Source organism: Erpetoichthys calabaricus, chromosome 1 (genome assembly GCF_900747795.2).
Source record: "Erpetoichthys calabaricus chromosome 1, fErpCal1.3, whole genome shotgun sequence".
In the NCBI taxonomy this organism is placed as follows: Eukaryota; Metazoa; Chordata; class Cladistia; order Polypteriformes; family Polypteridae; genus Erpetoichthys; species Erpetoichthys calabaricus.
Genome location: NC_041394.2, coordinates 189,297,365 through 189,324,660, shown reverse-complemented (window position 1 = coordinate 189,324,660; position 27,296 = coordinate 189,297,365). Strand labels below are relative to the sequence as shown.

General features: G+C 37.7%; 1 protein-coding gene across 2 annotated transcripts in view; it reads left to right on the top strand.

Moving 5' to 3' along the window:
• The window catches only part of LOC114658262 (UPF0606 protein KIAA1549-like), a 244,856-nt gene that overhangs the window by 122,268 nt on the left and 95,292 nt on the right, over positions 1-27,296 (top strand). For both annotated transcript variants that reach the window (XM_051935299.1, XM_028810434.2), the window contains exons 2-7: positions 4,164-6,293; positions 8,439-8,527; positions 9,517-9,685; positions 16,475-16,605; positions 24,542-24,728; positions 26,766-26,825. In XM_051935299.1, coding sequence (XP_051791259.1) covers positions 4,164-6,293; positions 8,439-8,527; positions 9,517-9,685; positions 16,475-16,605; positions 24,542-24,728; positions 26,766-26,825 — 2,766 coding nt within the window. The remainder of the gene's footprint in view (positions 1-4,163; positions 6,294-8,438; positions 8,528-9,516; positions 9,686-16,474; positions 16,606-24,541; positions 24,729-26,765; positions 26,826-27,296) is intronic.

The following is a 27,296-nucleotide window of genomic DNA, read 5'->3' as shown; positions in this document are numbered from 1 at the left end:
ATAAAAGCATACCCATTACCACATAAGAAGAAGTTTAATTTTATAGGATAAGCTGAAGAAAAATAAATATAATTTAATTTCGTTTTAGGTTTTGCTTTCTGCATCTCTTGTTTAACTAATTAGTCTTCTAAAAAGCCTTGTCACACTTTCACCAGGAGTGCCAGACACTGTATGTAAATACAGCAAGGAACACATGATGACTACAGCATGAGCCTGTCACAGTATTGAATACATGTGCCTGTTACTTGCATGATGATGTGATGATATGTCTACATGAACTTCTTCCCACATCCTAAAGACATGCTCTAAATTGACCCCATATGAGCAGAATGTGGAAGTGTGCCTCGTGATTAACTAGCCTTATGTGCAGAGCTGATTCTAGTCAGTTTAATATCTAAGGAGAACTATATTTGAAGATAAATTTTGTTTTTTATAAGAACAGACTCTGAACTGGTTTGAAGATAGATAGATAGAGCATTTTGTAATGGAACTAATGGGTACCAGAGCCTCAATTTGATTAATTAGTTTAGTTAGTATATACAGTACCTTGATTTAGGACTGAACCTATAGCTGACGATATCATCCATTGCCAATTGGTTGAACACATTGCCAATGAAAAAAAAAGATTATTAATTGGCTCCAGATATTTGCAGAACTTTCCTCAAAGTACCAAACTTCAGCCATCAGTTTTTCTTTTCAATCTCACACACCTTGCCATCAAGCTGACAGGCATGTGAAATGGCATGGTGGTGCTTATTTGCCTTGTGAGCAGTGCTAGAATGGAACCCCCAACTTTTGATTGAATATTAGTTTGATTGAATATATTAGTTAGATTCAAGAGTACCACCATATACTAATACACACGCGCTCTGACCTCCAAGCAGGAGCCCCCTGCCCCATCATGTAAAGTAATAGTGAATTGTGAGAAAGAATAAGATCCTGATTAAATACAGTACAAGTACTGCAAGTAATTTGGTTCCAATTCAAGCACTGTTTTCGGGCAATAGGAAAGTAATTGTACTATGTACATAAGATAATGAATCTGAAATAAACTGATTACATTATATATGAATACAGTGTCTTACTTTTTTAAAAAAATCCAGTGCCTTTATCCTCCTGAATGCATTGTAGCCAAGCATCAGTAAATGACAATGGATTGCAATTTTTTTCTGAAATGCATGCCAAGTTGTTTTGTCCTTGTTCAGAAGATGAAAGAAAGTTTTATTGATTACATTTTTTATTAATTTTTATTGAAAAACAACATTGAATCAGAGTAGATTTAATTTGTCTATTTTGACACTGATCAACAGAAAAAGACACTTTAATGTGCAAGTGAAAACAGATTTCTGCAAAATGAAAAAAATTATTTTGTGCTTTACATTAGATCACTTTGAAAAGATGTACAATTGAAATAAAGTATTGCTATTTTTGTCATTTTATCTGTGAGTACGTCATATTCAATGAGTATATATTGTATACCATGAGAAGAAAAATCATTTTAGTTTGTAATGCACCTAAAAAAAACAAATCAAATTGGCAGATTGCCTGTCCTTAAGAGCACATTCAAAGTCTTGTTTAAGTGAGCACTACATAAAGTTACTGACAGTTCTGACAGGCAGAGCTTCACCATAAGAATTTGGAGGAAGGCCTGTCATTCAAATGGGATGTACTGTAAATATGTTAGACATTTATCATGTTCTGCTTTTAAAAGTGAAATAATAATTTCACAATCATAAGATACATTTATAAAACTTTTGTCATTAATTATAACTTAATAGAAGTGCTGTTATTTCCTGAAGAATTTCCAAACTGGATATGGTACAATGAAAAATCATTTACCTCAATTTGGGTTTTCTCATGAATGTTATCAGTCTTTTTTCCAAGTCCTAATAATAAATTAAATGAACCTAAGTGAAAAAAACATACCACATGTAGAGTTACATTTATTTCATAATCAAAGTCATTCATCATCTTTTTTTCTGTGTAATAAGTTAATCCCCTTCTAGATCTAGCAGTTCATTGCATAACGTTTAGCTGTAAAAACTACAATCAAACTTTTAAAGTAATTCCTTATGCATCTTTAACTTCACTATGTATGAATTCTGGCCCATTTCTTTAGGGAAAACAGCTTGAAATTTGTGACATTTGAGGAGTTTTTCTAGAGCTAGTTTCCGGTCTTGCCTAATGTTTCGATCATGAACTCCGACTTGGCCATTCCACTATAATGGTTTCTTCTTCCTCTTAAGCCACTTGTGTGTTTGAGATTGGCCATCTTCAACATCAGGTTCGCAAACCTTCTGAAAACATGCTTTTATTTTTTCACATATAGATGTTTTTTATAATAATGACATTTTTCCAGTTATTCATTATCAAACACATTTAATCCAGTTTAGATTTGTGGGGCTGAAGTTTCTTCCAGCAACACTGGGCTCATAGCTGGAATAATTTCTGGACATTTACGAGTGCATCACACAAACACATACACATGCTCACTCATACAAAGCTAGCTTTGAGTCATCAATTAATGTAATGCTTAACTCTTTGGGATGTGGCTGTTAAACTAGATTAGCGGGAGAAAAACGCAAGTTAAATCTGCAATGTCTTCACAGTGAGTTTTGGGGTTTGAGTTCTGAACTTTGGAGAAGCCACTACCCACTATGAACCCATGCTGCCTTATTGCATAACTACTGTATATTTGCTAAAAACTAAACCTATACACACTAAATTAGATTTCCATAAAGGCACACACATTTGTACTCAAGAATGTTAAGAGTGTTTTTCCCAGATTCTATTCTTTTGAGAAGAGTTATTACAGTTGAAAGTGATTACCATCTTTTTAATTTTAGCCATTATCTACAAGGAGTATAGGATCACCCCTCATTTTTTATTATCATTTACATTCGTTCGTTAGTTTTGACACCTGCGGTGGGTTGGCACCCTGCCCAGGATTGTTTCCTGCCTTGTGCCCTGTGTTGGCTGGGATTGGCTCCAGCAGACCCCCGTGACCCTGTGTTCGGATTCAGCGGGTTGGAAAATGGATGGATGGATGGATAGTTTTGACACAAAATTTTTCTTTTGGGTTGCCTATCTAACAAATATCCATGCAGTCTTTGTATTGAAGCAAAAGCATGGGGGTTAGTGCTTTGTGGCAACTAGGGGCACCACAAACCCCCAAACTCCACACAAAATTGCATGAACTACAATCTCAGGTTCAAAACTGAACATTTTATTAACAGAAATACCTTGTATGGGTTTCTTATTTCAAATTACACAACCATAATTACAAATCCTAGTCTTTTTTATCCTCCTCCACTTTCCCCCAGGCAAGTTTTGTCTTCGTCCTCCTGACTCCGACTTCCGGAATGAATGTGAGGCGGCTCCTTTTATGCAGGACCTGGGAGTACTTCCAAGTCAGGACTCTGCTTGGAGGAAGCACTTCCGGGTCAGGTGATGCCCCACAAAGAAGAGAAAGCCATTGCCTGCAGCACCGCCTTGGTGGTACCCATATAAACCAGCAGGACTGTCCTATGGGACTACTAATCCCAGCATGCTCTGCAAGTGTGTATATCGTACACTGGCCCAGGAATACTGCCACCTAGTACAGCCTGGGTGCATGCAGTCTTGGGAGGCTGTTTCCAACACCAAGTCCATCCACCACTCTGGCTGGCCAGGCAAGGGTCTCTCTCAAACTCCAACAGGATGCCAATCAATTTTGCAGAGTTTTTAAGAATAAGATTTAGTTTTTGTAAAGGTTAGATGTACTACTGGACTCCCTGTAGAACACCGTAGCATTACCCATGGACACCAGCAGAGCTGAGCTACTGGACTACAATTCTCGGCATTCCCTGCAGGTGTCTGAATGGGTACCAATGTCCAGGGCTGCTGCCATCTAAGCATACAGGGGTAAAACAATAAGCAGGAATTATTGCTTTCCCCTGTCTTTTCATGTTATGGGTGTCCCGTCCAGGTAAGGACACCAAACCATTTCTGGCTGGGATGCCGGTCCCAGCATACTGCCCCTCACACTTCTTAATTTCCAGTTTGGCTGTCCAGTGTTGGTTCTGAAGCTTTTGCAATGAGAGTTGAAAATAATAGAAAAGTATTTCTAGATTTTTTGCAATTTTAGAATTCATAATTTCTAATACTTTTTTTTATATTTTCAGGTCAAGGGTTCCTAACAAGAGCAGAATTGCTGGAAACTGTTTCTCAAAATGAAGACAGAATTACACAGAGGCCGGAGCCAGTATCAAGGATGACATTGCCTTTAACAGAATCCAAGCCAATATCTTCTTCTGGGTCTAATTTTGCTGCCATACCTGGATCTGCTGTTACATTTGAAAATTCACCCAACAAACTATTGTCAAGTTCTTCAACTGTTTTACCTACATTGGTTCCACGAGATGTTTCTTCTCCAAGTGACAGTCATTCTGGTAGCACAGTTTTGGAAGTGGTACAAGATTCTCCTTTTAGAACACAAATTCCTTTACAACCATCTGATAATCCCGTGGGACGCCTTTCCAGTATGACACCAGGCTTTACTATAATTGGAACTATTTCCAGCTTAGCTGATGAAAGATTAAAAAATTCTAATTTGGTGAGGCCATCTACACGCTTTGTGCCTTTTATCAAACCTAGCCCAAAACCTAAGATTACAGATTTGGCTTTTTCACAGGATCTGAACTATCAAAGTGATTCAGTATATTATGATGATGGATCTGGAGAATACTCTGAAACAGTAACATTTGAGGGACCTGATATGGAAGATGTATCTTCAGTTACAAATGTTCCACCAAACATGGACGATGTAGAGGATTTGAATTATGAGAGCTATGACACATCATTTCCTTCAAGACCTATGCTGCCTTTATCTTCAGTTTACATTCCGCATAGTGCAGCAACACAAGATTTTCAGACTTTTAAAGATTCTCAAAGTCAGGATTCACTGGATTCCACAGTTTCTTCTTATAGTTCTGTTGAGAACAATTCACAAATTGACTATGCTGAACCCTTTACAATAGAGCCAACAGAACTTTTGCTGCCTGATATGAACAGCCTAGAATATTACTCTACTCTACTAGCAATGGAAAATGCAAGCCTACCTGAACAAGCAGGACAACCAGAGAACCGTACATCTACTGCATATACAGACAATGGTACAACAGAGCCAGATCAAATGCACAGTGTCATCTCAGCAAGCATGTTAATAGAAAACTCAAGTCAAGTGAACATATCAGTTGGCACTAAAGTGAGCGATCTGTTGTCACCATCATTTGATTCTGGCACACCATCTACAAGTTCTTCATTTGATGAATTCACCTTGAAGCCTAGTAGCAGCATTGCCTTTTCTAACTCATTATCCTTTGATACAGGCACTCTTCCGGTGTCACTGGAACCTAGCCCTAATCTGTCACAATTTAGTTTTACAGAAATGTCAAGTTTCAGTACATCACTAAGCTCTGTTGAGAAGGGTATTGTTTCAGAGACATCAAATATCTATTCTTTTAGCAGTGGACAGTCTACAGTGGAGCCTACAATGTCAATGAAAGCTTCAACTATATCCTCCCTGTCTTACTGGGAAGGCTGGTTTACATCCATTGCTGGAACAGATCCTTTAAAGGCATTTACTAAAACATCTGTTCCATTTCCACAACTTACCACTTCAGAAACAGAGGCAACACGTATTTTTAGCAGCACATTGGCAGATTTTCCCTATTTCAGTTTGTCTGTGCAGCCCACCAGAATGCTCCCAGATGTTGATTCCACTGCCAGTTTAGTAGTTACTTCCTCTCACCACAAAACAGTCATGCTATGGTTTGGCTCATCTTCTGCCACCACGGACATTAAAAGTTCTACCACTGGTATTCCTGGTGTGTCTCTTACAGAGAGCCTAGTGGTTTCCTCTTCCTCCTCTGAAGCTGTTCCTCTTTCTACTATAATCAGTGTGCCACCTAACCCTGGAACAGCTGCTCCTCAGATCAACACCGCAACTGATGAAATACATACAGGGTTTTCGGTGACTTTGGTGTCTACCAAAATCACAACCTCTGGAAACACACCAAGTACTCCCACTGCTTCTACATCAACGTCCACTTCAGGATCTAACATTCCTTCTACAAATGCTGTTTTTACATCCTCTGAACCAAGTATAGAAACATCTTCCAGTTTAACAACATCTGCAACATTGTCTCCTGGGAGCACAAACTTGGCAACAACAACAGTAACAACCACCACTACTACTACCCAGCCTTTCTTATGTGATGTTACAATATCTGATACATATCTTGTCCGAGCAGGTAAGGATACATTTTTGTTGACACACACACACTATATATACATATATATAGTTTGTGTTTTTGGTGATTTTAACTTTGTGAAAAAATAAGTTAGTGAATTCCTAAAGTGTCTTAAATAAGTGAATAATAATTTGTTTTGTAAAAACATTTAAAATATTTACTCACTTTGACATTACAATTTTGGTCAAAAAACGTAATATTCTTTAGAAATTGAGGTTTTTAGATTTAATTGTTAACAATTGTTAATTGTTAAATAGCAGAATAAACATCTTAATCATAACATCATAATCTTAAAACTGCTGGTTTAAAATATCCATCCTTTCATTACTCAAATGCATATAATGCAGTTTTTGCAGTATAAACCTTTCCTGGCAGTATCAAACTGAATAAGTTTCTTTAAAGCAAAGTTCAGTGAAATGTGTACATTTGTGAAAAGGAGAGTTTCCTCACAAAATACTATATATCCATTTAACCAAATTAAAAAATCTGACCATTTTTTATTGAATGTACTTGAAACAAAATATTGAGGAAATGGAAAGCAAAAGGTGAGTTGGAGCAATAGCAAATATACATTTGTAAGTTCATAGCATGTCAAGCAGAAATACAAAAAGATGAGGAAAAATAGTATATTTGGTGGGATTTATGACATAAATCATTCTCAATGGTACATACTAACTGTACTGAGACACTACTTATGGCAAAGTACGCACAAATTCACAACCTCATTTATTTTTCACCTGTTTCTTATTTGTCAATACCTGGCAAGTTTAGTAAGTTGAAGTACAGCACAAGTCTGTTACACTCAGTTTAATATAAAATTCACTGTTTAAGATTATGCACATGTGGTGTATGAGGCAAAATCTCAGCATATAGTATATAAGTTTCAGTATATGTTTCAGTATATATCTTATGTATTTCAGAAAATAGAGTGTATAGACTTTTTAAACAGCATGTCATAACTGTTGCTGATGGAGCACATACTTAATGTTTACGGCAGGTATAATCCCAACTCATTGTAGTGACACAGATAGACATGGGGAGAATATAGGAATGTGGCTGTGGGATGTGATGATTAATAACGAATAAATATGTCAATAAAAATGAATAAAGCACTTGGCTCATGCCTTCAACAGTGAAACCTCACAGCATCTTGCTGGATATTTGGAAGACACTAATCAGCTAAAGGTATGTATATTGTGGTTTGTGCTGAAAGGGAGGCATATATTTTAACATGCTGAACAGTAAGATGTGTCATGGGACTTCTGGTCAATGATCTTTCTACAGCAATAGTGCTAAAAATTCAAAAAGAGCATTTATCATGTTTTGTGATGAAGCTCTGCAATAATTTAATCGCACAACACAGGAGCAACAGCCACATTCCAGTTATTTTGTGTATGTCCCAGTAAAATAAATCTAGCAGGACAAAGCAAAAGTTGTTCACACACTTCACAGGCAAGTTCAAACTTGTCAGATATCCTGGTTAAATCTGGAGATGTGTTTATTTCAATCAATGAGAGAATGCTGATTGATAAAATGGATAAGGCACTGTATTTTTTAATTTGAATAATGAGAAACCCCATTGAAAAAAATATTGTGTACAGTATTTAAACTGAATTGAAGTACGCACTTATCACAAATATAAAGAGGAGTGTGACACAAACTTCATTACAGTTGCACAATCTGAAAAATGTTAGCAGTAATCAAACACGAGAACCACTAGAAGGTGCTTCTGGGGTCCTGAACAATATGAAGTGCAAGGATGCCCCTGTTAAAGAACAGAGAAAGACCAACCAGCTCAATCTGACAAATTAGACAAAGGTGGTTTAATCAGGATATGCTTCAATGTGCTAGATTTTTAATCATTGTTTCTCTGACTTTACTACTGTCTACTTTTCAATGTAAATGAGTGTGGATTGTATAAGTACTTCAGGGATTAACAATAGTATAAAGTTCCTAATAAAGTATGTCAAATTTCATTCTGTCTCTCATTACAAAGTTTTTACTCAGGATCATTGTTATTAATTTAATATATACATTTGATTCTGCTCAGTGAAACAGTAGCTGTTTGTTTAATCCGGTCAAGACCAATAAAATATTGACGTATTCATTAAAACTGACTTTATGCATTGATTTCAAAATCTACAGAGCTTCCCAAAGATGGAGAGGAAAAGCGTGCAATCACATTCATCAAAGAAGTTTTGAGTCATCAATTTAATCGTTCTGTTGAATTGCAGGTTTGGACATATTTTAAACATCAATTATTTCTTTAAAGTTTAACTTAAATGAAAAATTTGTGTTTTTTGAGATATCTTATCCCTAACCTTGAATTTGCCATAACCATAAACAAGTCTGAGGGATGGTACTTAGTTCATTTTTATGTTATAGTTTATCTTCCTGAGATACATGTCACCTACAGAATGGAGCATAGTAGTATTTTATTCAGCCATTATACCTTCACAAAAATATTATGATCAAAAAGATACCAAACAATTTAGTTAAATTAAAAATGTAATTATGATAGATATTTTTATATTATGTGCATCATCAAGTAGTCCTTTTCTAAAAATCTTTCTCTTTATCTTATTTTCTGGAGCACCCCCAACCATGTGGGCCCTGGTCTCTCTGTACCTGTGGGCCCTCAGTAGACTTAAAAAGGGGGTTGTTAAAAGCTGCCTACATTTACTGAAACTCATGAAACTTCTATCTGTTCCAACTGCAAACTACTTCCTTTTCTGGAGGGGGTTTGTTGGTGTTCTGTATTATTTATACATACATGCGAAAATACTTTTTCAAAACAGCCTAATCCAATACAATGACACAGGTGGTTGAAACCTATCCTAACAGCACTGGGTGCAGTTCAGGAAACAGATCTGAATAGGTCTCACTCCATTCCTGGGCTCACTCATGCACACACTCATACTCACACATACACAAGAGCAGGTTTAGAATAACCAACTAAAATAAACTGCACATCTTTGGGAATGTGGGATTGAAACTGGAGTATCCAGAGGAAACCCACACAGGGGTAAGGAAATTATGCAAATGCCACATGGACAATAGCCAGGCTTGGGATTTGTACCCAATATATTTGATCCATGAGGCAGCAACACTACTGAAATGTATTATATGCAAATTTTTATTTCCACTTACCAGATGAAAAAAGAAAAATGTGACAATTTGTATTTGCAAGAATTTTCAGTTTTGTTTCTTTCTTTTTTTGAAGGTGCTGAATTCCTCTACAGACATACTGTTTCTGGTTACCTCAGGTCCTGTTATTTACACAGCAATAGCAGTCATTAACGCTATGCAGCTTTCAAGACAGGACCCTTCCATTATTACCTCTGTCCGGCCAAGTGTCACTGTTCCTGATTATCATTTCCAGGTTCACACAGGTAAAACAAAAACTATTTTGTCACTAGTGCTATACAAAACTGCATTGTTAATTATTTCCTGCTAAATAATTGGTGGAATAACCAAATAATCATCTGTTCATTTATTTTCTAACCCTGTTTTTTGAATTGTCTGCTTTTTCATTTGAACCTTTTAAACATAATGATAGTTATTTGCTGTATGAATGGTTGAATAGCCAATCTTCTCAACTGTATACAGTAATCCCTCGCTACTTCGCGGTTCAGTTTTCGCGGATTCACGACTTCGCGGATTTTTAAATACAAGTGATTGCCCGCCTATCGCGGAAGTTATGCTCCACACCCATCAGCAACAGGAGAAAATCCGCGATATAGAAAGACCATATAAATAAACATTTTTATAGTTTAAGCCTTAAAATACCCACCCCACATGCTTTAACACTAGAATTACCAGAGCCTACGAAAAAACTCGTATATCCGGCCCACCTTAAATCGCTTCTTAAATCCGTTCACACCTCTCCGCCAGCATCCTTTGTCCTCTAAATGTGCTGATAAAAGACAAGCTGCCAGCAGCCGGCTATTCCATCCCCCCACCGACTTAGAACATGAGCGAAGTTTTCCCAGCTCACGCCTTGATTGATTATGTGAGAGTGAAGTGGAGTTTTACAGTGGAAATAACAGATCATTATTCTAAAGTAATCTGTGTAAACACATTGTTAAAACAGAAACTTTTTCATATTTTAGTAATAAATGTTACAAAATGTAGTAGGCATAAACTATAGAATATATAAAGCCCAAGTTCCAAAGATCAAATAAACACTTTCACAAAAGCTTCAAAAATGATTCAACAACTTCTGTGGCGTAGCGTGTTAAGATTTGCCTCTTAGCGCAGAGCAGCTTTTCCTTGCCTCACAGACCTGAGTTCGATTCCCCGCTGGGGATGAAGTGTTGCTTTTTTTTTCTTTTCTTTTAAACCTCAAACGGACATAAAATTTATACATTGGTATGCACTGTCAGTTACTGAGATCGTTATATTTTCATGTGGGATGCTCCTTTTCAAATATTTTTTTAACAATTGAGACTGCAATTAACAGGAACAACTGTCCTTATAACTTATTTTTAAGATCCATAACACACAGACAGACAGAGCACTGCGTAATAGGGAGACAGACAGGCAGAGAAGTCACTAGATATAAAAATAAACAGGGAAGCCACGTGTACTGAAAGAAAAAAAGAACAACATGTGCGTTGTCCCTGCTGTACTGAATAAGCGCAGGCGCTCTAACATCACCCCTCCCCGATCTTACTTAGAGAGTCAGGGACAACGCACATGTTGTTCTTTTTTTCTTTCAGTACACGTGGCTTCCCTGTTTATTTCTATATCTAGTGACTTCTCTGCCTGTCTGTCTCCCTATTACGCAGTGCTCTGTCTGTCTGTGTGTTATGGATCTTAAAAATAAGTTATAAGGACAGTTGTTCCTGTTAATTGCAGTCTCAATTGTTAAAAAAATATTTGAAAAGGAGCATCCCACATGAAAATATAACGATCTCAGTAACTGACAGTGCATACCAATGTATAAATTTTATGTCCGTTTGAGGTTTAAAAGAAAAGAAAAAAAAAGCAACACTTCATCCCCAGCGGGGAATCGAACTCAGGTCTGTGAGGCAAGGAAAAGCTGCTCTGCGCTAAGAGGCAAATCTTAACGCGCTACGCCACAGAAGTTGTTGAATCATTTTTGAAGCTTTTGTGAAAGTGTTTATTTGATCTTTGGAACTCGGGCTTTATATATTCTATAGTTTATGCCTACTACATTTTGTAACATTTATTACTAAAATATGAAAAAGTTTCTGTTTTAACAATGTGTTTACACAGATTACTTTAGAATAATGATCTGTTATTTCCACTGTAAAACTCCACTTCACTCTCACATAATCAATCAAGGCGTGAGCTGGGAAAACTTCGCTCATGTTCTAAGTCGGTGGGGGGATGGAATAGCCGGCTGCTGGCAGCTTGTCTTTTATCAGCACATTTAGAGGACAAAGGATGCTGGCGGAGAGGTGTGAACGGATTTAAGAAGCGATTTAAGGTGGGCCGGATATACGAGTTTTTTCGTAGGCTCTGGTAATTCTAGTGTTAAAACACATGTAAACTTATAAAACACACTTTGTTATCACATATGATATGTGGATGTCGGGCTAAGGATATGAGTAACATCTCACTATTATAAAACATTTTAACTTCACGCAAGACAAGACAGTGAGACAGGAAAATAGGTGCTGTATAGGCTTTTAAATTATTGACACACAGAGCGACAAGCAGCACAAAGTCCACTTCTCCTTAGCGTTCATTCAGCTCCCCACCCCCTTGACAATGCGAAGTGGCAAGAGCGTACTGCGCCTCCGGGGAGGGGGGTTTGAGCGAACGTGCGTTCAGCCCTCACACACCCCCACTCCTCCTCCTCCTTCTGAAAGCGCAGAGCGACAAGCAGGCATTTTGGCAGAAGCAGCACAAAGTCCATTTCTGCTCAGCGTGAGTTCAGCTGCCCCCCTTCACAAAGCGAGTGCAGACACATCGACGTCTGATCGCTGTGTGCAGTGTGCAGTGTTGGTCTGCGGTGTTTAAGAATGTAGAAAGTGTTTAAGAGCATAGGAAGTGTTTATAAGAGTGTGGGAAATGTTAACAAGAGAGTGAGAAAGGTTTATAAGAGTGTGGGAAGGGTTTATAAAGCCTTAAAATATGTATAAATAATAAAATAAATATAGGTCGCTACTTCGCGGATTTACACCTATCGCGGGGGCTCTGGAACGTAACCCCCGCGATAGGTGAGGGATGACTGTAATGTTCTTGCTTTCACCATATTAACTTTTTCAAAAACAGCTATAACCCTTAATTTGTAAAATGTCCCTATGCACCACTACATTTCAGAGTAAACTGAGTTTTTATTTAATCTTTTGATGATTTGCATACTTTGGAGTCAGAGGCTTCTGTTCTGACTAGAAACAAACTACACTTCTGACTCAATTGTGGCAAACAATATAGCCTTAAATTTTGGAATGTAGTTCTGGACATCTCAGCCTCGGCAGATGTTACTTAAGCAGCTGACCCCCTACATCAGGGTAAATTAGTTTGCTTTATGGGTAGAACCAATGACTGCAGCATTTTATTGCAACCATTCAGTTATTCGGAGGCTAAACTCTTGAACTAAGTGAACTGTATAATTTAAGTTGTCTTTATGTTTCTGTATTCATTATAGTGTAAAACCTATTAAGCAAACATCTTGTCTGTGTTTTGTAGTTGTTTTTTTTTCAAGGCAATGGTTGATTTTGCACAGAAAAAACTCCTAAGGCATGAAGTTGTGTAAGCAACAATTTTTTAAAGAGAACTGTAGGCCTTATTCAGGATACAGTTGTTGTACGCATATTCATAAAAAGCAGTAGTAGGTCTGATTTTCAACAATGTGGTTAGTCTCACTTTGTAAGCTCAGTGCTTTCAGAATTGCATTAGTGGCTATTCTATGAGGGTGCATTACTGACAATATCATGAAAACAATGTGTACAAAATATTTTAAATATCTATTGTGAAAGATAGAGGCACTGTTGACCCCTTGAACCCTCAGATCAGACGTCAGACAGCAGATAAAAGCCCAATATGACTTTATTTTATAATAATTATGTGCACCAAGCACACTCCACTCCACTATACTCATATAATAAATCAATAATCAAATAAACAATCAATACAATCCTCCACTCCCAGATGCGTTGCCACCCTTCCACCCAGCTCAGCTCACTCGTCTGGGGTTTCCCACAGTCCTTTATAGTCCCTGACCCGGAAGTGGTTCCAACCCTGCAGTCCATGACTTGTTATCACTTCCAGGTCAGATTAAAAGTCTTTTTCTTCATCCCAGAAGCACGTCGTTCCTTCTGGTCATGTGATCAGGACGTACTTCCGGGTTATAGGGCACGTATACAGTGGTGTGAAAAACTATTTGCCCCCTTCCTGATTTCTTATTCTTTTGCATGTTTGTCACACAAAATGTTTCTGATCATCAAACACATTTAACCATTAGTCAAATATAACACAAGTAAACACAAAATACAGTTTGTAAATGGTGGTTTTTATTATTTAGGGAGAAAAAAAAATCCAAACCTACATGGCCCTGTGTGAAAAAGTAATTGCCCCCTGAACCTAATAACTGGTTGGGCCACCCTTAGCAGCAATAACTGCAATCAAGCGTTTGCGATAACTTGCAATGAGTCTTTTACAGCGCTCTGGATGAATTTTGGCCCACTCATCTTTGCAAAATTGTTGTAATTCAGCTTTATTTGAGGGTTTTCTAACATGAACCGCCTTTTTAAGGTCATGCCATAGCATCTCAATTGGATTCAGGTCAGGACTTTGACTAGGCCACTCCAAAGTCTTCATTTTGTTTTTCTTCAGCCATTCAGAGGTGGATTTGCTGGTGTGTTTTGGGTCATTGTCCTGTTGCAGCACCCAAGATCGCTTCAGCTTGAGTTGACGAACAGATGGCCGGACATTCTCCTTCAGGATTTTTTGGTAGACAGTAGAATTCATGGTTCTATCTATCACAGCAAGCCTTCCAGGTCCTGAAGCAGCAAAACAACCCCAGACCATCACACTACCACCACCATATTTTACTGTTGGTATGATGTTCTTTTTCTGAAATGCTGTGTTCCTTTTACGCCAGATGTAACGGGACATTTGCCTTCCAAAAAGTTCAACTTTTGACTCATCAGTCCACAAGGTATTTTCCCAAAAGTCTTGGCAATCATTGAGATGTTTCTTAGCAAAATTGAGACGAGCCCTAATGTTCTTTTTGCTTAACAGTGGTTTGCGTCTTGGAAATCTGCCATGCAGGCCGTTTTTGCCCAGTCTCTTTCTTATGGTGGAGTCGTGAACACTGACCTTAATTGAGGCAAGTGAGGCCTGCAGTTCTTTAGACGTTGTCCTGGGGTCTTTTGTGACCTCTCGGATGAGTCGTCTCTGCGCTCTTGGGGTAATTTTGGTCGGCCGGCCACTCCTGGGAAGGTTCACCACTGTTCCATGTTTTTGCCATTTGTGGATAATGGCTCTCACTGTGGTTCGCTGGAGTCCCAAAGCTTTAGAAATGGCTATATAACCTTTACCAGACTGATAGATCTCAATTACTTCTGTTCTCATTTGTTCCTGAATTTCTTTGGATCTTGGCATGATGTCTAGCTTTTGAGGTGCTTTTGGTCTACTTCTCTGTGTCAGGCAGCTCCTATTTAAGTGATTTCTTGATTGAAACAGGTGTGGCAGTAATCAGGCCTGGGGGTGGCTACGGAAATTGAACTCAGGTATGATACACCACAGTTAGGTTATTTTTTAACAAGGGGGCAATTACTTTTTCACACAGGGCCATGTAGGTTTGGTTTTTTTTTCTCCCTAAATAATAAACACCATCATTTAAAAACTGCATTTTGTGTTTACTTGTGTTATATTTGACTAATGGTTAAATGTGTTTGATGATCAGAAACATTTTGTGTGACAAACATGCAAAAGAATAAGAAATCAGGAAGGGGGCAAATAGTTTTCACACCACTGTAAATCCTTGAGCCTCCCTGCAGCGTCCTCTGGTGGGCCCCACGGTGTCCAGCAGGGTTGGGAATAAAAACTCCATTGTCCATGATTTCCTGCTGGTCTTTGGGGCACTTCCATGCTACAGGGAGGGCTCCATCTAGTGGCCTGGGGGTATTGGCCGGGATGAACGACCGGCCATCTCCCACACTAGGTAACACTCAAACTATTTTTACAGTATTTGCAGTTAATTACTTTTCAAAAAGAAAAGTTAATTTTGTTGTTTATGGTCACAATATTTTATTTGGATATTCATCAATGCTAAAACGATGATGTAACTCCAGGAATAAATGACAGCAAATGATATGAAAGATTAAGTTTTTACCTTATCTTACATAATGATCTTTATTTTTTTAACATTAATATTTTTAACCAAAAAGGGAGTTCATTTACAGGCTAAATTCAGGAAGCAGTACTTGACTATGTCAGAGGAAAGAAGCAAAGATATATAAACAAACCATACTTAGAAAACACGGGTCCTGAGGTTTTGTTTATACCCATATTCTGTTAAGGCATTTGTATTGTGGCAGGAATGGGCAAAGTTGTTCAAAATTAACCAAGTTAAGTCTTAGAAATAACATGATTGTTTTGCAGCTTACCATGTGTATGTGCTAAAATGTACCTGTGTGGCAGGTACATTTAGTTTTTTACCAAATATCGCCATAATGCAGTATGTTTAGCTACATATGCCAAATTTATTTGTTAAAGAAAGCTTACTACAACTCCGTTTATTTAACCTGTAGCTTAGTATGTGATCAAATATTCTCTTGGGACTACTTATGTTGATTCATTCCTTAGCCTGAAAGGTACACTCCACCAAAAATTCTATTTTTTTTATTTCTTACTTACCCCATTTTGTTTGTAGTGATGAACAAGAAAAACGTTTTGTGTTTTTGTAGAGAATGGAGATAGCAAAGTTCCTGATACAATTGACTTCAATGGGAGCCAATGCTGAACAAAAACAAACAGTATCAAAACATGTATGACATTCATAGGTCAATTATGCAGTTTGTCACAAGAGCCAAAAAGATGTATGTTTGTTAAAATATTGTTAAATAAACCATTTCTGGAAAAAGCACCTTTGTCATTTTTAGGCAGAGTATTCCTTTTATGACAGTTCCTGCCTGATTTCTCAAATGAAATAGCAACACGTAAAGCATTTCCTTATGCAGCTTGTTGGTTTCTCATTACAGTGCTACAGTTTGTCCCAACCTACGTAGATGTTCGATTCTGTAACTTCAGCCAGCGGATTGAAAAGGGACTAACTATGGCTTTTTCAGAAGTGAGACGGCGAGTCCAAGATACTGATGAGTTCACTGTGCAGGTAAGACTTTAAATTAAGTGTTTTCATCTGGAGCTTTTAAAGTTTAAATGTTATGCTGCATTGTTTTTATTTTCTTCTTCTTCTTCTTTTGGGTGCTTCTGTTAGGGGTTGCCACAGTGAATCATCCTTTTCCATATCTTCCTTGCTCTGTTACACCCATCACCTGCATTTTCTCTCTCACTACATCAACAATATGTATTTATATAGCATGTTTTCATACAAATTATGTAGTTGCAAGTGCTTTACAAGATGAAGAAAGAAAAAATAAATAAATAAAAATAAAATTAGGTAATACTAAGTTAAAAAGAATAAAGAAATGTCAAATGGCTAGGAGGACAGTAAAAACAAAAAAAAAACTTCAAAGGGCTGGAGAAATTACTGGGCACTGGGCACACCCATAAAACTTCTCTTAGGCCTTCTTCTTTACCTCTTGCCTGGCAACTCTATCCTTAGCATCCTTTTCCCGATATACCCAGCATCTCTCCTCTGCACATGTCCAAACCAATGCAATCTCGTCTCTCTGTCTCCGAACCATCCAACCTGAGCCGACCCTATAATGTACTCATTTCTAATCCTGTCCATCAATATAAATCTTAATATCTTTAACTCTGCCACCTCCAGCTCTGTGTCCTGCTTTCTGGTCAGTGCCACCATCTCTAACCCATATAGCATAGCTGGTCTCATTACTGTTTTGTAGACCTTCCCTTTCACTCTTGCTGATAACCATCTGTCACAAATTACTCCTGACACTCTTCTCCACCCATTCCACCCTCCCTGCACTTTCTTTTTCACTTCTCTTCCACAGTCCCCGTTACTCTGTACTGGTGATTCCAAGCATTTAAACTCATCCACTTTCGCCAACTCTACTCCCTTCATCCTCACCATCTCACTGACCTCCCTCTCATTCACACACATGTATTTTGTGTTGTTCCTACTGACTTTCATTCCTCTCCCCTATAGAGCATATCTTCACCTCTCCACGGTCTACTCAACCTGCTCCCTACTCTCGCTACAGATCACAGTGTCATCAGGAAGCATTATAGTCCATGGAGACTCCTGTCTAATCTCGTCTGTCAACCTGTCCATCACCATTGCAAATAAGAGAGGGCTCAGAGCTGATCTCTGATGTAATCCCACCTCCACACTGAATGCATCCGTCACTCCTACCACAGACCTCACCACTTTCACACTTCCCTTGTATATATCCTGTACAACTCTTATGTACTTCTCTGCCACTCTCGACTTCCTCAATGCAATGCAACTCTTTCTGGCCTTCTCTGTACTTCTCCATCAACACCCTCAGAGCAAACATTGCATCTGTGGTGCTCTTTCTTGGCATGAAACCATACTGCTGCTCACTAATCATCAACTCCCTTCTTAACCTAGTTTCCACTACTCTTTCCCATAACTTCATTCTGTGGCTCATCAGTTTTATCCCCCTGTAGTTACTACAGCTCTGCACATCCCCTTTATTCTTAAAAATCGGTACCAGTACACTTCTTCTCCACTCCTCAGACATTTTCTCACTCTCTTCTCCTTGCTAATCCGTTACACTTCCTGATTCACTATCTCCACATCATCTAACCTTCTCTCTCTCTCATTCTGTTCATTCATCAGCTTCTCAAAGTATTATTTCCATCTGCTCAATACACTCTCCTCTGTTGTGAGTAAATTTCCATCTTTATCCTTTATCACCCTAACCTGCTGCACATCTTTCCCAGCTCAGTCCCTCTGTCTAACCAATTGGTACAGGTCCTTTTCTCCCTCTTTAGTGTCCAGCCTCTCATACAATTCATCATATGCATTTTCTTTAGCCTTCTTCACCTCTCTCTTCACCTTATGCCTTATCTCCTTGTACTCTTGTCTACTTTCTGCATCTCTCTGACTATCCCACTTCTTCTTCGCCATTCTCTTTCTCTGTATACTCTCCTGTACTTCCCCATTCCACTGCCAGGTTTCCTTTTCCTCCTTCCTCTGTCCAGATGTCACGCCAAGCACTCTTCTTGCTGTCACCCTTACTACTTCTGCTGTAGTTGCCCAGCTGTCTGGTAACTCTTCAGTGCCACCCAGTGCCTGTGTTACCTCCTCCCTGAACTCAACCATGCAGTCTTTCTTTTTCAACTTCCACCATTTGATCCTTGGCTCTGCCCTCATTCTCCTCCTCTTCTTGATCTCCAACGTCATCCTACAGACCACCATCTATTGCAGCCTAATTACACTTTCCCCTGCCACCACTTTGCAGTGTTAATTAAATAATTTGGTAAGGCTCCCTCTTTATTTACCTTACATTTCTCTGTAGGAGTCTCTAGCCATTACACTTATATCAAGGTAACTGTAGCACACTCATTTTAAGAAACTGAATAATGCAATTTATTGATAAACACAAGGATTATAGAAATATGATAACTGCATGTATATTGACATAGAAGACAAGGGTGCATGACAGATGAGACAGACAAACATATAACACAGAAGAGGCTGTCTGTTTACTGGTTGTTTATAGCTGTAATTTGTATTGGCACAGATAGTTTTATAATACCAAGTCTATGAAGGTGATGTCCAATGCTGTGTGGTGTTCTTTCTGTTGTTTTTTCTCTGGGTTCAAGTGGAGGATTCTTCTTGCATTGGAGCGCACTCTTTTGCTTTTTGATGTTGTCTTTGTTTAGGCTGAATATTGACATTTTGTAGCTAGAGAAGCCATATTATGTATGGTTGTCAGGGTCACAGCCATTATTTCTGGGAGCATGGTCTCCAGGGTCATCACCTTGTTTTATTCAGCAGACTACATAAAAGGTTAGCATTTTTTTCTCAGGTAAAAATCCATATTTTCATTTTGACATATTGTGTGTTTCTCTTTTTTTCTTGCCTGACTTTTGACGTATTGCCTGTTATTTGACTTTGATTTGTGCTTTTTGTCTGAGTTTTTTTTTTTTGCTTTTTGCCTGCAACAAAATTAGTTATCTATTTCTTGCCAAGTCAGGACAGATGTAATCCTTTGTTTGTGGGCTACTGTGCTTTTTTTCGGTTAGGCTGTTTGCTGTTTCCTCTGCAACTTCATAGGGCAAAACATTACTTTTTCAGGCACAAGAGTTAATGGCTGCTTATTAGTCTTCTCTGACTGGGTTCAGTGACTGGAACAGACCTTGGCTTGACTGAGTGGCTGTTAGCATTGAGGTCCACAAAGAGAAGAGTTTGTTAGCTTTCAGCTGTCCAAAGAGAGAGTGGCTCATCAGGTTTTAGGTTTCAGAGAGAGCATGTTTCAGAAATAGAGAGAAAGAAGAGGATTCAGAGAGTAAGAAGAGGAGAATGCAGCTAGTTTTAAAGGAAGGTATAACCCAGTGATATTTCAGTTCTGATATTAATTGTAGTTTTAGTTTTTATTTTACTTTATAAAATTAATTTTTACTTTTATTTTGCTCTAGTTTTCAGTGGAGTCAACAATTTTTATTTTTATTTAGTTCTGTGTTTAAAAGTTTAGTTTTTATTCTATTTAGTTCTGGCCTTTTTATATAATATTAGTACAATTTTAGTTTTTTTTCTGTTGCAAGACCACAAATGCTGGCCTACACATATTTCAATGCAAGTTATGTTTCAGTCAACAAAATACACTCACAGTTCATAATGCCGTTAAACACAGCTTGACTATCAATGACCAAACAGATTAAGTGGCCTAATGAGTATAGTCAGCAAGATCAAATGTTTCAACCCAAGAAACCAGTCTGTGCAAGCACGTTGCTTTTAAGCTTTAAACAAGCATGCATTTCGAGAGATTTGTTAATGTTGCAATGACATCCATTGCACAGATAGCCACACGGTGAAAATATTTACTTGACGACCGCCTGTAATGCAGGTGCACAGACCAGGTACTCGACACTATGAGGGTCACCAGCAAGACTGTATTTTGACGATTTCTGCTGCCAGTACTGAAGCAGTGACGGGCAGTGAGGTTCGTGATGCACTGACTCCTTCAGAATCAGATTTACAAATATATGAACCCATGTCTTTTTCAGTATTCAATTGGCAGTATGCACATTGATTACTGGTTATGTTTCATATCTCATAAGCATTCTTTACACGCACATAGGTAAGGTACACATTTGGCTAAGAAAGAACGTTACATTTATAGCGGAGAGAGAGAGCGGAGAGAGTGCATTTGCTCTGTACCCTCCATGTGTTCTAAATTTGCCGTTGCAATTTCACAGTTTATACTCATTCAATACAAATGAAAGTATAGAGTGGTGAACAAAAAAAACGGATTTCAATTTTGACCTTAATTGAAATATTTTGGTTTTTTTTAAAATCTTTTAATTCTGATGCTTTAATCAATTTTAATGCAGACTGTTCAACATAAGGATAGCAAGATAAACAAACAAATATTTTATTTAAGGTCAAAATTTAGATTTTAAATATTGGATTTTTTTCTTAGTTTGATCCCATTTTTTATAAAATTGAAAACCATTTATGGTCTTACCTTTATTTGTAAATGAAGTCCATATGCCTATCCTTCTCCACGAAAATCACTGTCACTTTCTTGTAAAAGTCCTCTTTATTTTCCATTATTTTTAAAAGTCTTAATCTTCCATTTTGGCAGTCAATTGGAAGAAAAGATAAAAATAAACGGACCGCTGCAGTGCACTTGACTTTCTAATATTGCTAACTTATAGGTGCGTAGTGCCTCAGTGTAGAAGAACAGCAGCAACAAGCACCTGTTGGGTTCACATCTGCCCCCTCCAGTGTGGCACGGTACTGCCTTACGTTGTGACTTTTCACTGTGGTTTTATGTTCAATCAACAAGACTAAATATGTCACACACATTCAGTAAAGATATTAGCCAGATTGTGGAAAGTCAGGGTATATAATAAACGTGTCTGCAAACATTATATTGGAGACACACAGAGAGGCAGCAATAGGCATGCGCCAGTTCCTTGCATCAACACAGTGTGTGAGGGATAGCGCAGTCCGAAGTGAGGCTCAGCTCATCGCTACCGCACCTTGCGTTTATCCCTTGTATGTGATCAGGAAATGCGCAAATTCAGCAATTTTGACTATAAAAATGATCAAAATTTTTGGAATCATACAGTACTAGCTTGCCTGAAGAAGGGGCCTGAGTTGCCACGAAAGCTTGCATATTGTAATCTTTTTAGTTAGCCAATAAAAGGTGTCATTTTGCTTGACGTTTTACTGGAATCATACAGAAAACAAATTTATAGCACAGACCAGTGGAAAAAAATATTTGATGTTATCATTATTAGTTTTTTTTACTTTTCATGCCTCCCCTGATCACACATCCCTGTACTGAAGTGCAGTCCTGGTGCCAGAGAAGTGCTGGACTTCCACTAAGTACTGATCCAGTTGGTCCTGCACTGAAACTCTGAGACTCTTTTCTTCTTTTTGCACGCTACATTTGCTTTTATTTTCATCTGCGCTGTAATTAAAATATTTCCACACGTTACTTTCTCGCTTTCTACCCGCAAACATCTGTGCAAAACTCACCATCTTCAAACACAAGGGCTTACTGCTTCAACCCGACGAGCCAAATGCACTCAACAAAACAAACAACGGTCCTTTACGGAAGTTGCACCACGTGACTATAGTAAGCCCAACGTACAAGATCACTGCATAGTAAACAGTGCAACATAATTGAACACTCAGGGCGACTGAACTGAACGAAAATGCTATTGCTGTTTTTTTTGTTTTTACTCAATTTTCGTTCTCTGTTTTAGTTTGTTCACATATCACTATTTTTTATTTTTATTTAGTTTTAGTTTCTCTGCCTTAATTTCAGTTCTTGTTCTTGTAAAATGAAAACACTATTTTTAGTTCTAGTTCTCGTTTTCGTTATGAAAATATCACTGGTGCAACCTCAGGTGATTAAATCAAGGTTACTTTCAGTTGCAGAACCAGGTCCAGCTTTTAGGTGCATTATTTAATCGGTCACACACAGGTAGGTTCAGTTCTTGGTTAAAAGCCTTAGATTAATGTCAATTTGGGCACCTCTTTGTCTCTACAAATATGTCAGCTCAACTCTGATTTACACCTTTGTGATCAAATGCAGTACAGGCTGATATTGGTATGAGCTGAAGTTTAGCCAATTTCTCCAGAAATGTAGGTAGAATTGGGGATGTGCAGCTGAATTTCCGCATCCCTGTTACATGTGTTGTCTTAACGGTAATTCTTAACAAACCTACCCACCTTTTCTTCCTACATCACGGATCATAATAAATGAACATAGGAACATTATACAAGCACTGTTTTATGGTTAACATCATTAGTAATTCTTCCAAATTATGTTTTTGCATATCTGTACTTTTTCTTGTCTGTAACAGTCTACAATGTATGTGGACATCTATTTTAGAACATTTATCAACATAGTATGTACTGCTTTTGTAACTTGTATTTTTCATTCAGCTAGCCTCTTGAATCTTTATTTCTCTATGGTATAAATAGGTAGTTTACATGGCTGATACCAAGAAAGAATCTTAAAATTCTGAGGTGGGTGGTGATATTTTGTTGGACACGGAGCCGTTTCAACTACCCAGCTGTCTGAACAAACAGTGAAGTAACACTATATATCCCTATTAAAATCTGGCATTATAAAATCACACAGATTTATATTTCATTAATTGATATGTTATTACACTATGACTAACCTCCACTCACAAAATAATATATTTGTATGTGTGATTTCCTCCAATAATTTTACCTGACTCAGATTATCACCAAGGTAATGTAGTGTAGCACCTCTGGGTCCAGAACTGAGAGGGATATGCTCCTCAGGTGCCTGTGAGCTGACAGATAAAGGTGAGGATATGTGGAGAAGTCAGCGATGAAACAAGCTCACAGGAGTTGCTAAGGGGAGCTTACAGACACAGCACTTTAACATATATAACATATTTAACATATCCATGAAATTAATTAGGAAGCTGAATTCATATGGCATGCAAATATACTGTATAAGAAACGATCTACACGGTAAAGTTCTGTTGTGAAACTACTCTTCATGTACTTTAGCAGTGTTTACCCCTCAATGAAACTAAAGAATTTTGAGTTATACTCTACTTCAATGTAGCACACTGTGTTACAAAGGTGAAAACAACTGAATGTGAGTTTTTGAGGTGTAGCTTGTGTAACACTTCGGAAATTATCTAAACAGTTAATTCCCATTAGGGGACTTCTATTTATATGGTGTAGCAATGTTTTTATCTCAGTATTTTAACATGGTATTGAGTTATATTTGAATGTATCATAATGTATTCTAAGAGCAGAAAGCACAAATGTTGAATAATTCACACAAAAGAAAACTGCAAGGACTGCTATGTTTTTTCTGCTTGTAATGTTTTAGTAATGGAGACAGTGTTAAATGATAGATGAGGATTTACACTGTCTGTGCTCTTGAATTCTAGTGTAATGTGAGTTACTTGTTAGTGTAGTTATCTGTCTGTCATCCTGAGAAAAACCAAACCATTTGCAAACAGCAGCACTAACCCTACCTGTTCTAAACTCTTACTCTTTGATCCTTGCCCCAATTTCCTCTCACTCATAAGAAACAGTGCTGGAAATTCTGTGGATTTATTTAATGTTCAGAAGTAGTTGTTTAAAGTTAAATAACAGAGCTGAACATCTCGATATTGGCTGTAGCACATGGGTTTTTCGTAAGTATCTAATTGAATCGGCAATTTCCCCAGCCAGTCATATGCTAGTTTCCATAACATGTATGTCTTTGGGATTACATAAAGTAGACTACCTGGAGGAAACAAGACACAGCCAAAGGGAGAATACAGCATGCTGGATTACATAAGTAGCAGCACTAACCACTTTACAGCCGTCATAGTCTTCTAACAAGAAGGATATACTTATTATGTTATGAAGTATTTTTTGCTAATATTTACTAGTGTGTTTATTATTTTGTTTATCTATATTTTGTTCATCATTGTAGGTATTAAATATAACAATGAATGCATCATATTTGGAAAATCTGCAAAGACGCCCTGTTGACATTGCCTTTGCCATTCGAGATACATTTGGATTTTTGAATGGCTCACGTGTGAGCAACTTACTGAGAAATTTAAGTATGGTGGAGTTTAGCTTCTACCTGGGATATCCTGTACTACAGATTGCTGAACGTAAGTCTCTAGTGGAGATTTCTGTATATGTTTGAAATTACTTAACTGAAATATTTGGTATACAAGACTGTAGGGTTAAGGTTAAGGATGTGGCTTGTGAATTTATTTTTGGTTATATCACTAAGAAAATGGAATCATACTTATAGTACAGTGAAGACAGCAATACAGTAATCCCTCCTCCATCGCAGGGGTTGCGTTCCAGAGCCACCCGCGAAATAAGAAAATCCGCAAAGTAGAAACCATATGTTTATATGGTTATTTTTATATTGTCATGCTTGGGTCACAGATTTGCGCAGAAACACAGGAGGTTATAGAGAGACAGGAACGTTATTCAAACACTGCAAACAAACATTTGTCTCTTTTTCAAAAGTTTAAACTGTGCTCCATGACAAGACAGAGATGACAGTTCCGTCTCACAATTAAAAGAATGCCAGCATATCTTCCTCTTCAAAGGAGTCAGGAGCAGAGACTGTCATAAAGGCAGAGGAAAATCAATAGGGCTGTTTGGCTTTTAAGTATGCGAAGCACCGCGGCACAAAGCTGTTGAAGGCGGCAGCTCACACCCCCTCCGTCAAGAGCACAGAAAGAGAGAGAGAGACAGAGAAAAACAAGCAAGCAAAAATCAATACGTGCCCTTCGAGCTTTTAAGTATGCGAAGCACCGTGCAGCATGTCATTTCAGGAAGCAGCTGCACAAAAGATAGCAACGTGAAGATAATCTTTCAGCATTTTTACACGAGCGTCCGTATCGTCTAGGTGTGCGAACAGCCCCCCTGCTCAATCCCCCTACGTCAGGATCAGAGAAAGTCAGCGCAAGAGAAAGAGAAATGTAAGTTGGGTAGCTTCTCAGCCATCTGCCAATAGCGTCCCTTGTATGAAATCAACTGGGCAAACCAACTGAGGAAGCATGTACCAGAAATTAAAAGACCCATTGTCCGCAGAAACCCGTGAAGCAGCGAAAAATCCGCGATATATATTTAAATATGCTTAGATATAAAATCCGCGATGGAGTGAAGCCGCGAAAGGCGAAGCGTGATATAGCGAGGGATTACTGTACTGTCATGAATTTCCAGCAGTGTGGTGTCCATATCAATATGCATAGGTGAATATACCAAATGAAGGATATAAAACAATATATAACAAATTGCAAAAGTGTGTCTTTTAATAAATTTATTATGAAGGTAGGATGGGTTCATCATGAGGTGGGTGCAGCAGTGTGCTGTATCAGTGCATTCTCTCAACCTCAGTAGGACAATGTGATACAGCAGGCCTTTAATGTGAGTGGCCAACTGCATAGACTGTTCACTGGTTTTATTACAAGCAATCTCTGGACTACCCAAACACTTTGGCAACTTTTTTATCAAGTAGGCAGTATTGCAGTTGAAACAATAATTGTAATATTTTATTATATAAAAATAGTTATTATTTTTGTAATTTGGCTATCATGTGGTGATGAATTCATTATTTTGTCATTTTGAATTTTGGTCACCATGATGTCACGTTTAATGTGTGGGTGTGGCTACTTGGCTGTGACATCCCGTAAGAATAGTCCAATTGGCTCAGCAGCCTCATTTACATGGCCTGTCATTACATGAATACTCCAAATGTACCACTTGCTTTGATCAGAAAACAGATCTGTGATAAAAAATGAATTATATCTAATTTTTCTTTCCAGTTTTTTTATGTTGGCATAAAGATATGGTATATTCAATACAAGAATGTCACGTTTTCTGAAACCAGAACTTTTAAACCTGGAAATACATCTTATTAGTTAAGGAATTTACTTCTCATTTTGTTTCTGTTCTCCGCATGCTGCAATTTTTTTAAACCCAGCTTCTCCTTTTGGATGTGCTAACTTAGATTTAAAAATGTGGGAACCCCTCCCCCCCCAACCTTTTATGAAAGAAATATAAGATCTACAGTGGATTCCAGTACAATTTAATCTCAGGGCACCTCTTAATATGAAATATTTAAAAAAAATTGAAATGTTTAAAATTTTGTGTACTCTGTATTAAGTATGAATTTTTTTTTATTTCAGCTTTTCACTATCCGGAGCTTAACACGACACACTTGCTGAGATTCTCATGGATCAGAACAGGTTAGTTATTTGCTTGTATTTCATAGTAATTTACTCTGTACTAAAATAATTTGCAGTACATTGTTTCCTGTTTTAAACTGATACATTTAAAATACTTTTCATATTACCATGTTAATGAAAAGGACCTTGATATTATCATGTTGTAGGCCATGAACAGTAATGACCATCTGCCTGTTACCACCATCTGCACCAAATTTTGATTTTATGAGATGGCTGATGAAGTGTTATAGCAGACTGCTTTAAAGTGGATCCATTTTAAGAATGATCAGCTTGATGGAATTAAAGCATGATTGTACTGGCAGAAGCTTGTACACAATTTAATAAAAAAATATGGCCAGAAATCTCCTGAATAAGTCAAAAGACAAGAAGACTGCTAATAACCAGAAAATAGGAAAAATAGTTATCTTGTTTAAACATTTTAAAATATTTTTAGATATGTTCACATATATTCACTTTGTACTCAAATTTCCT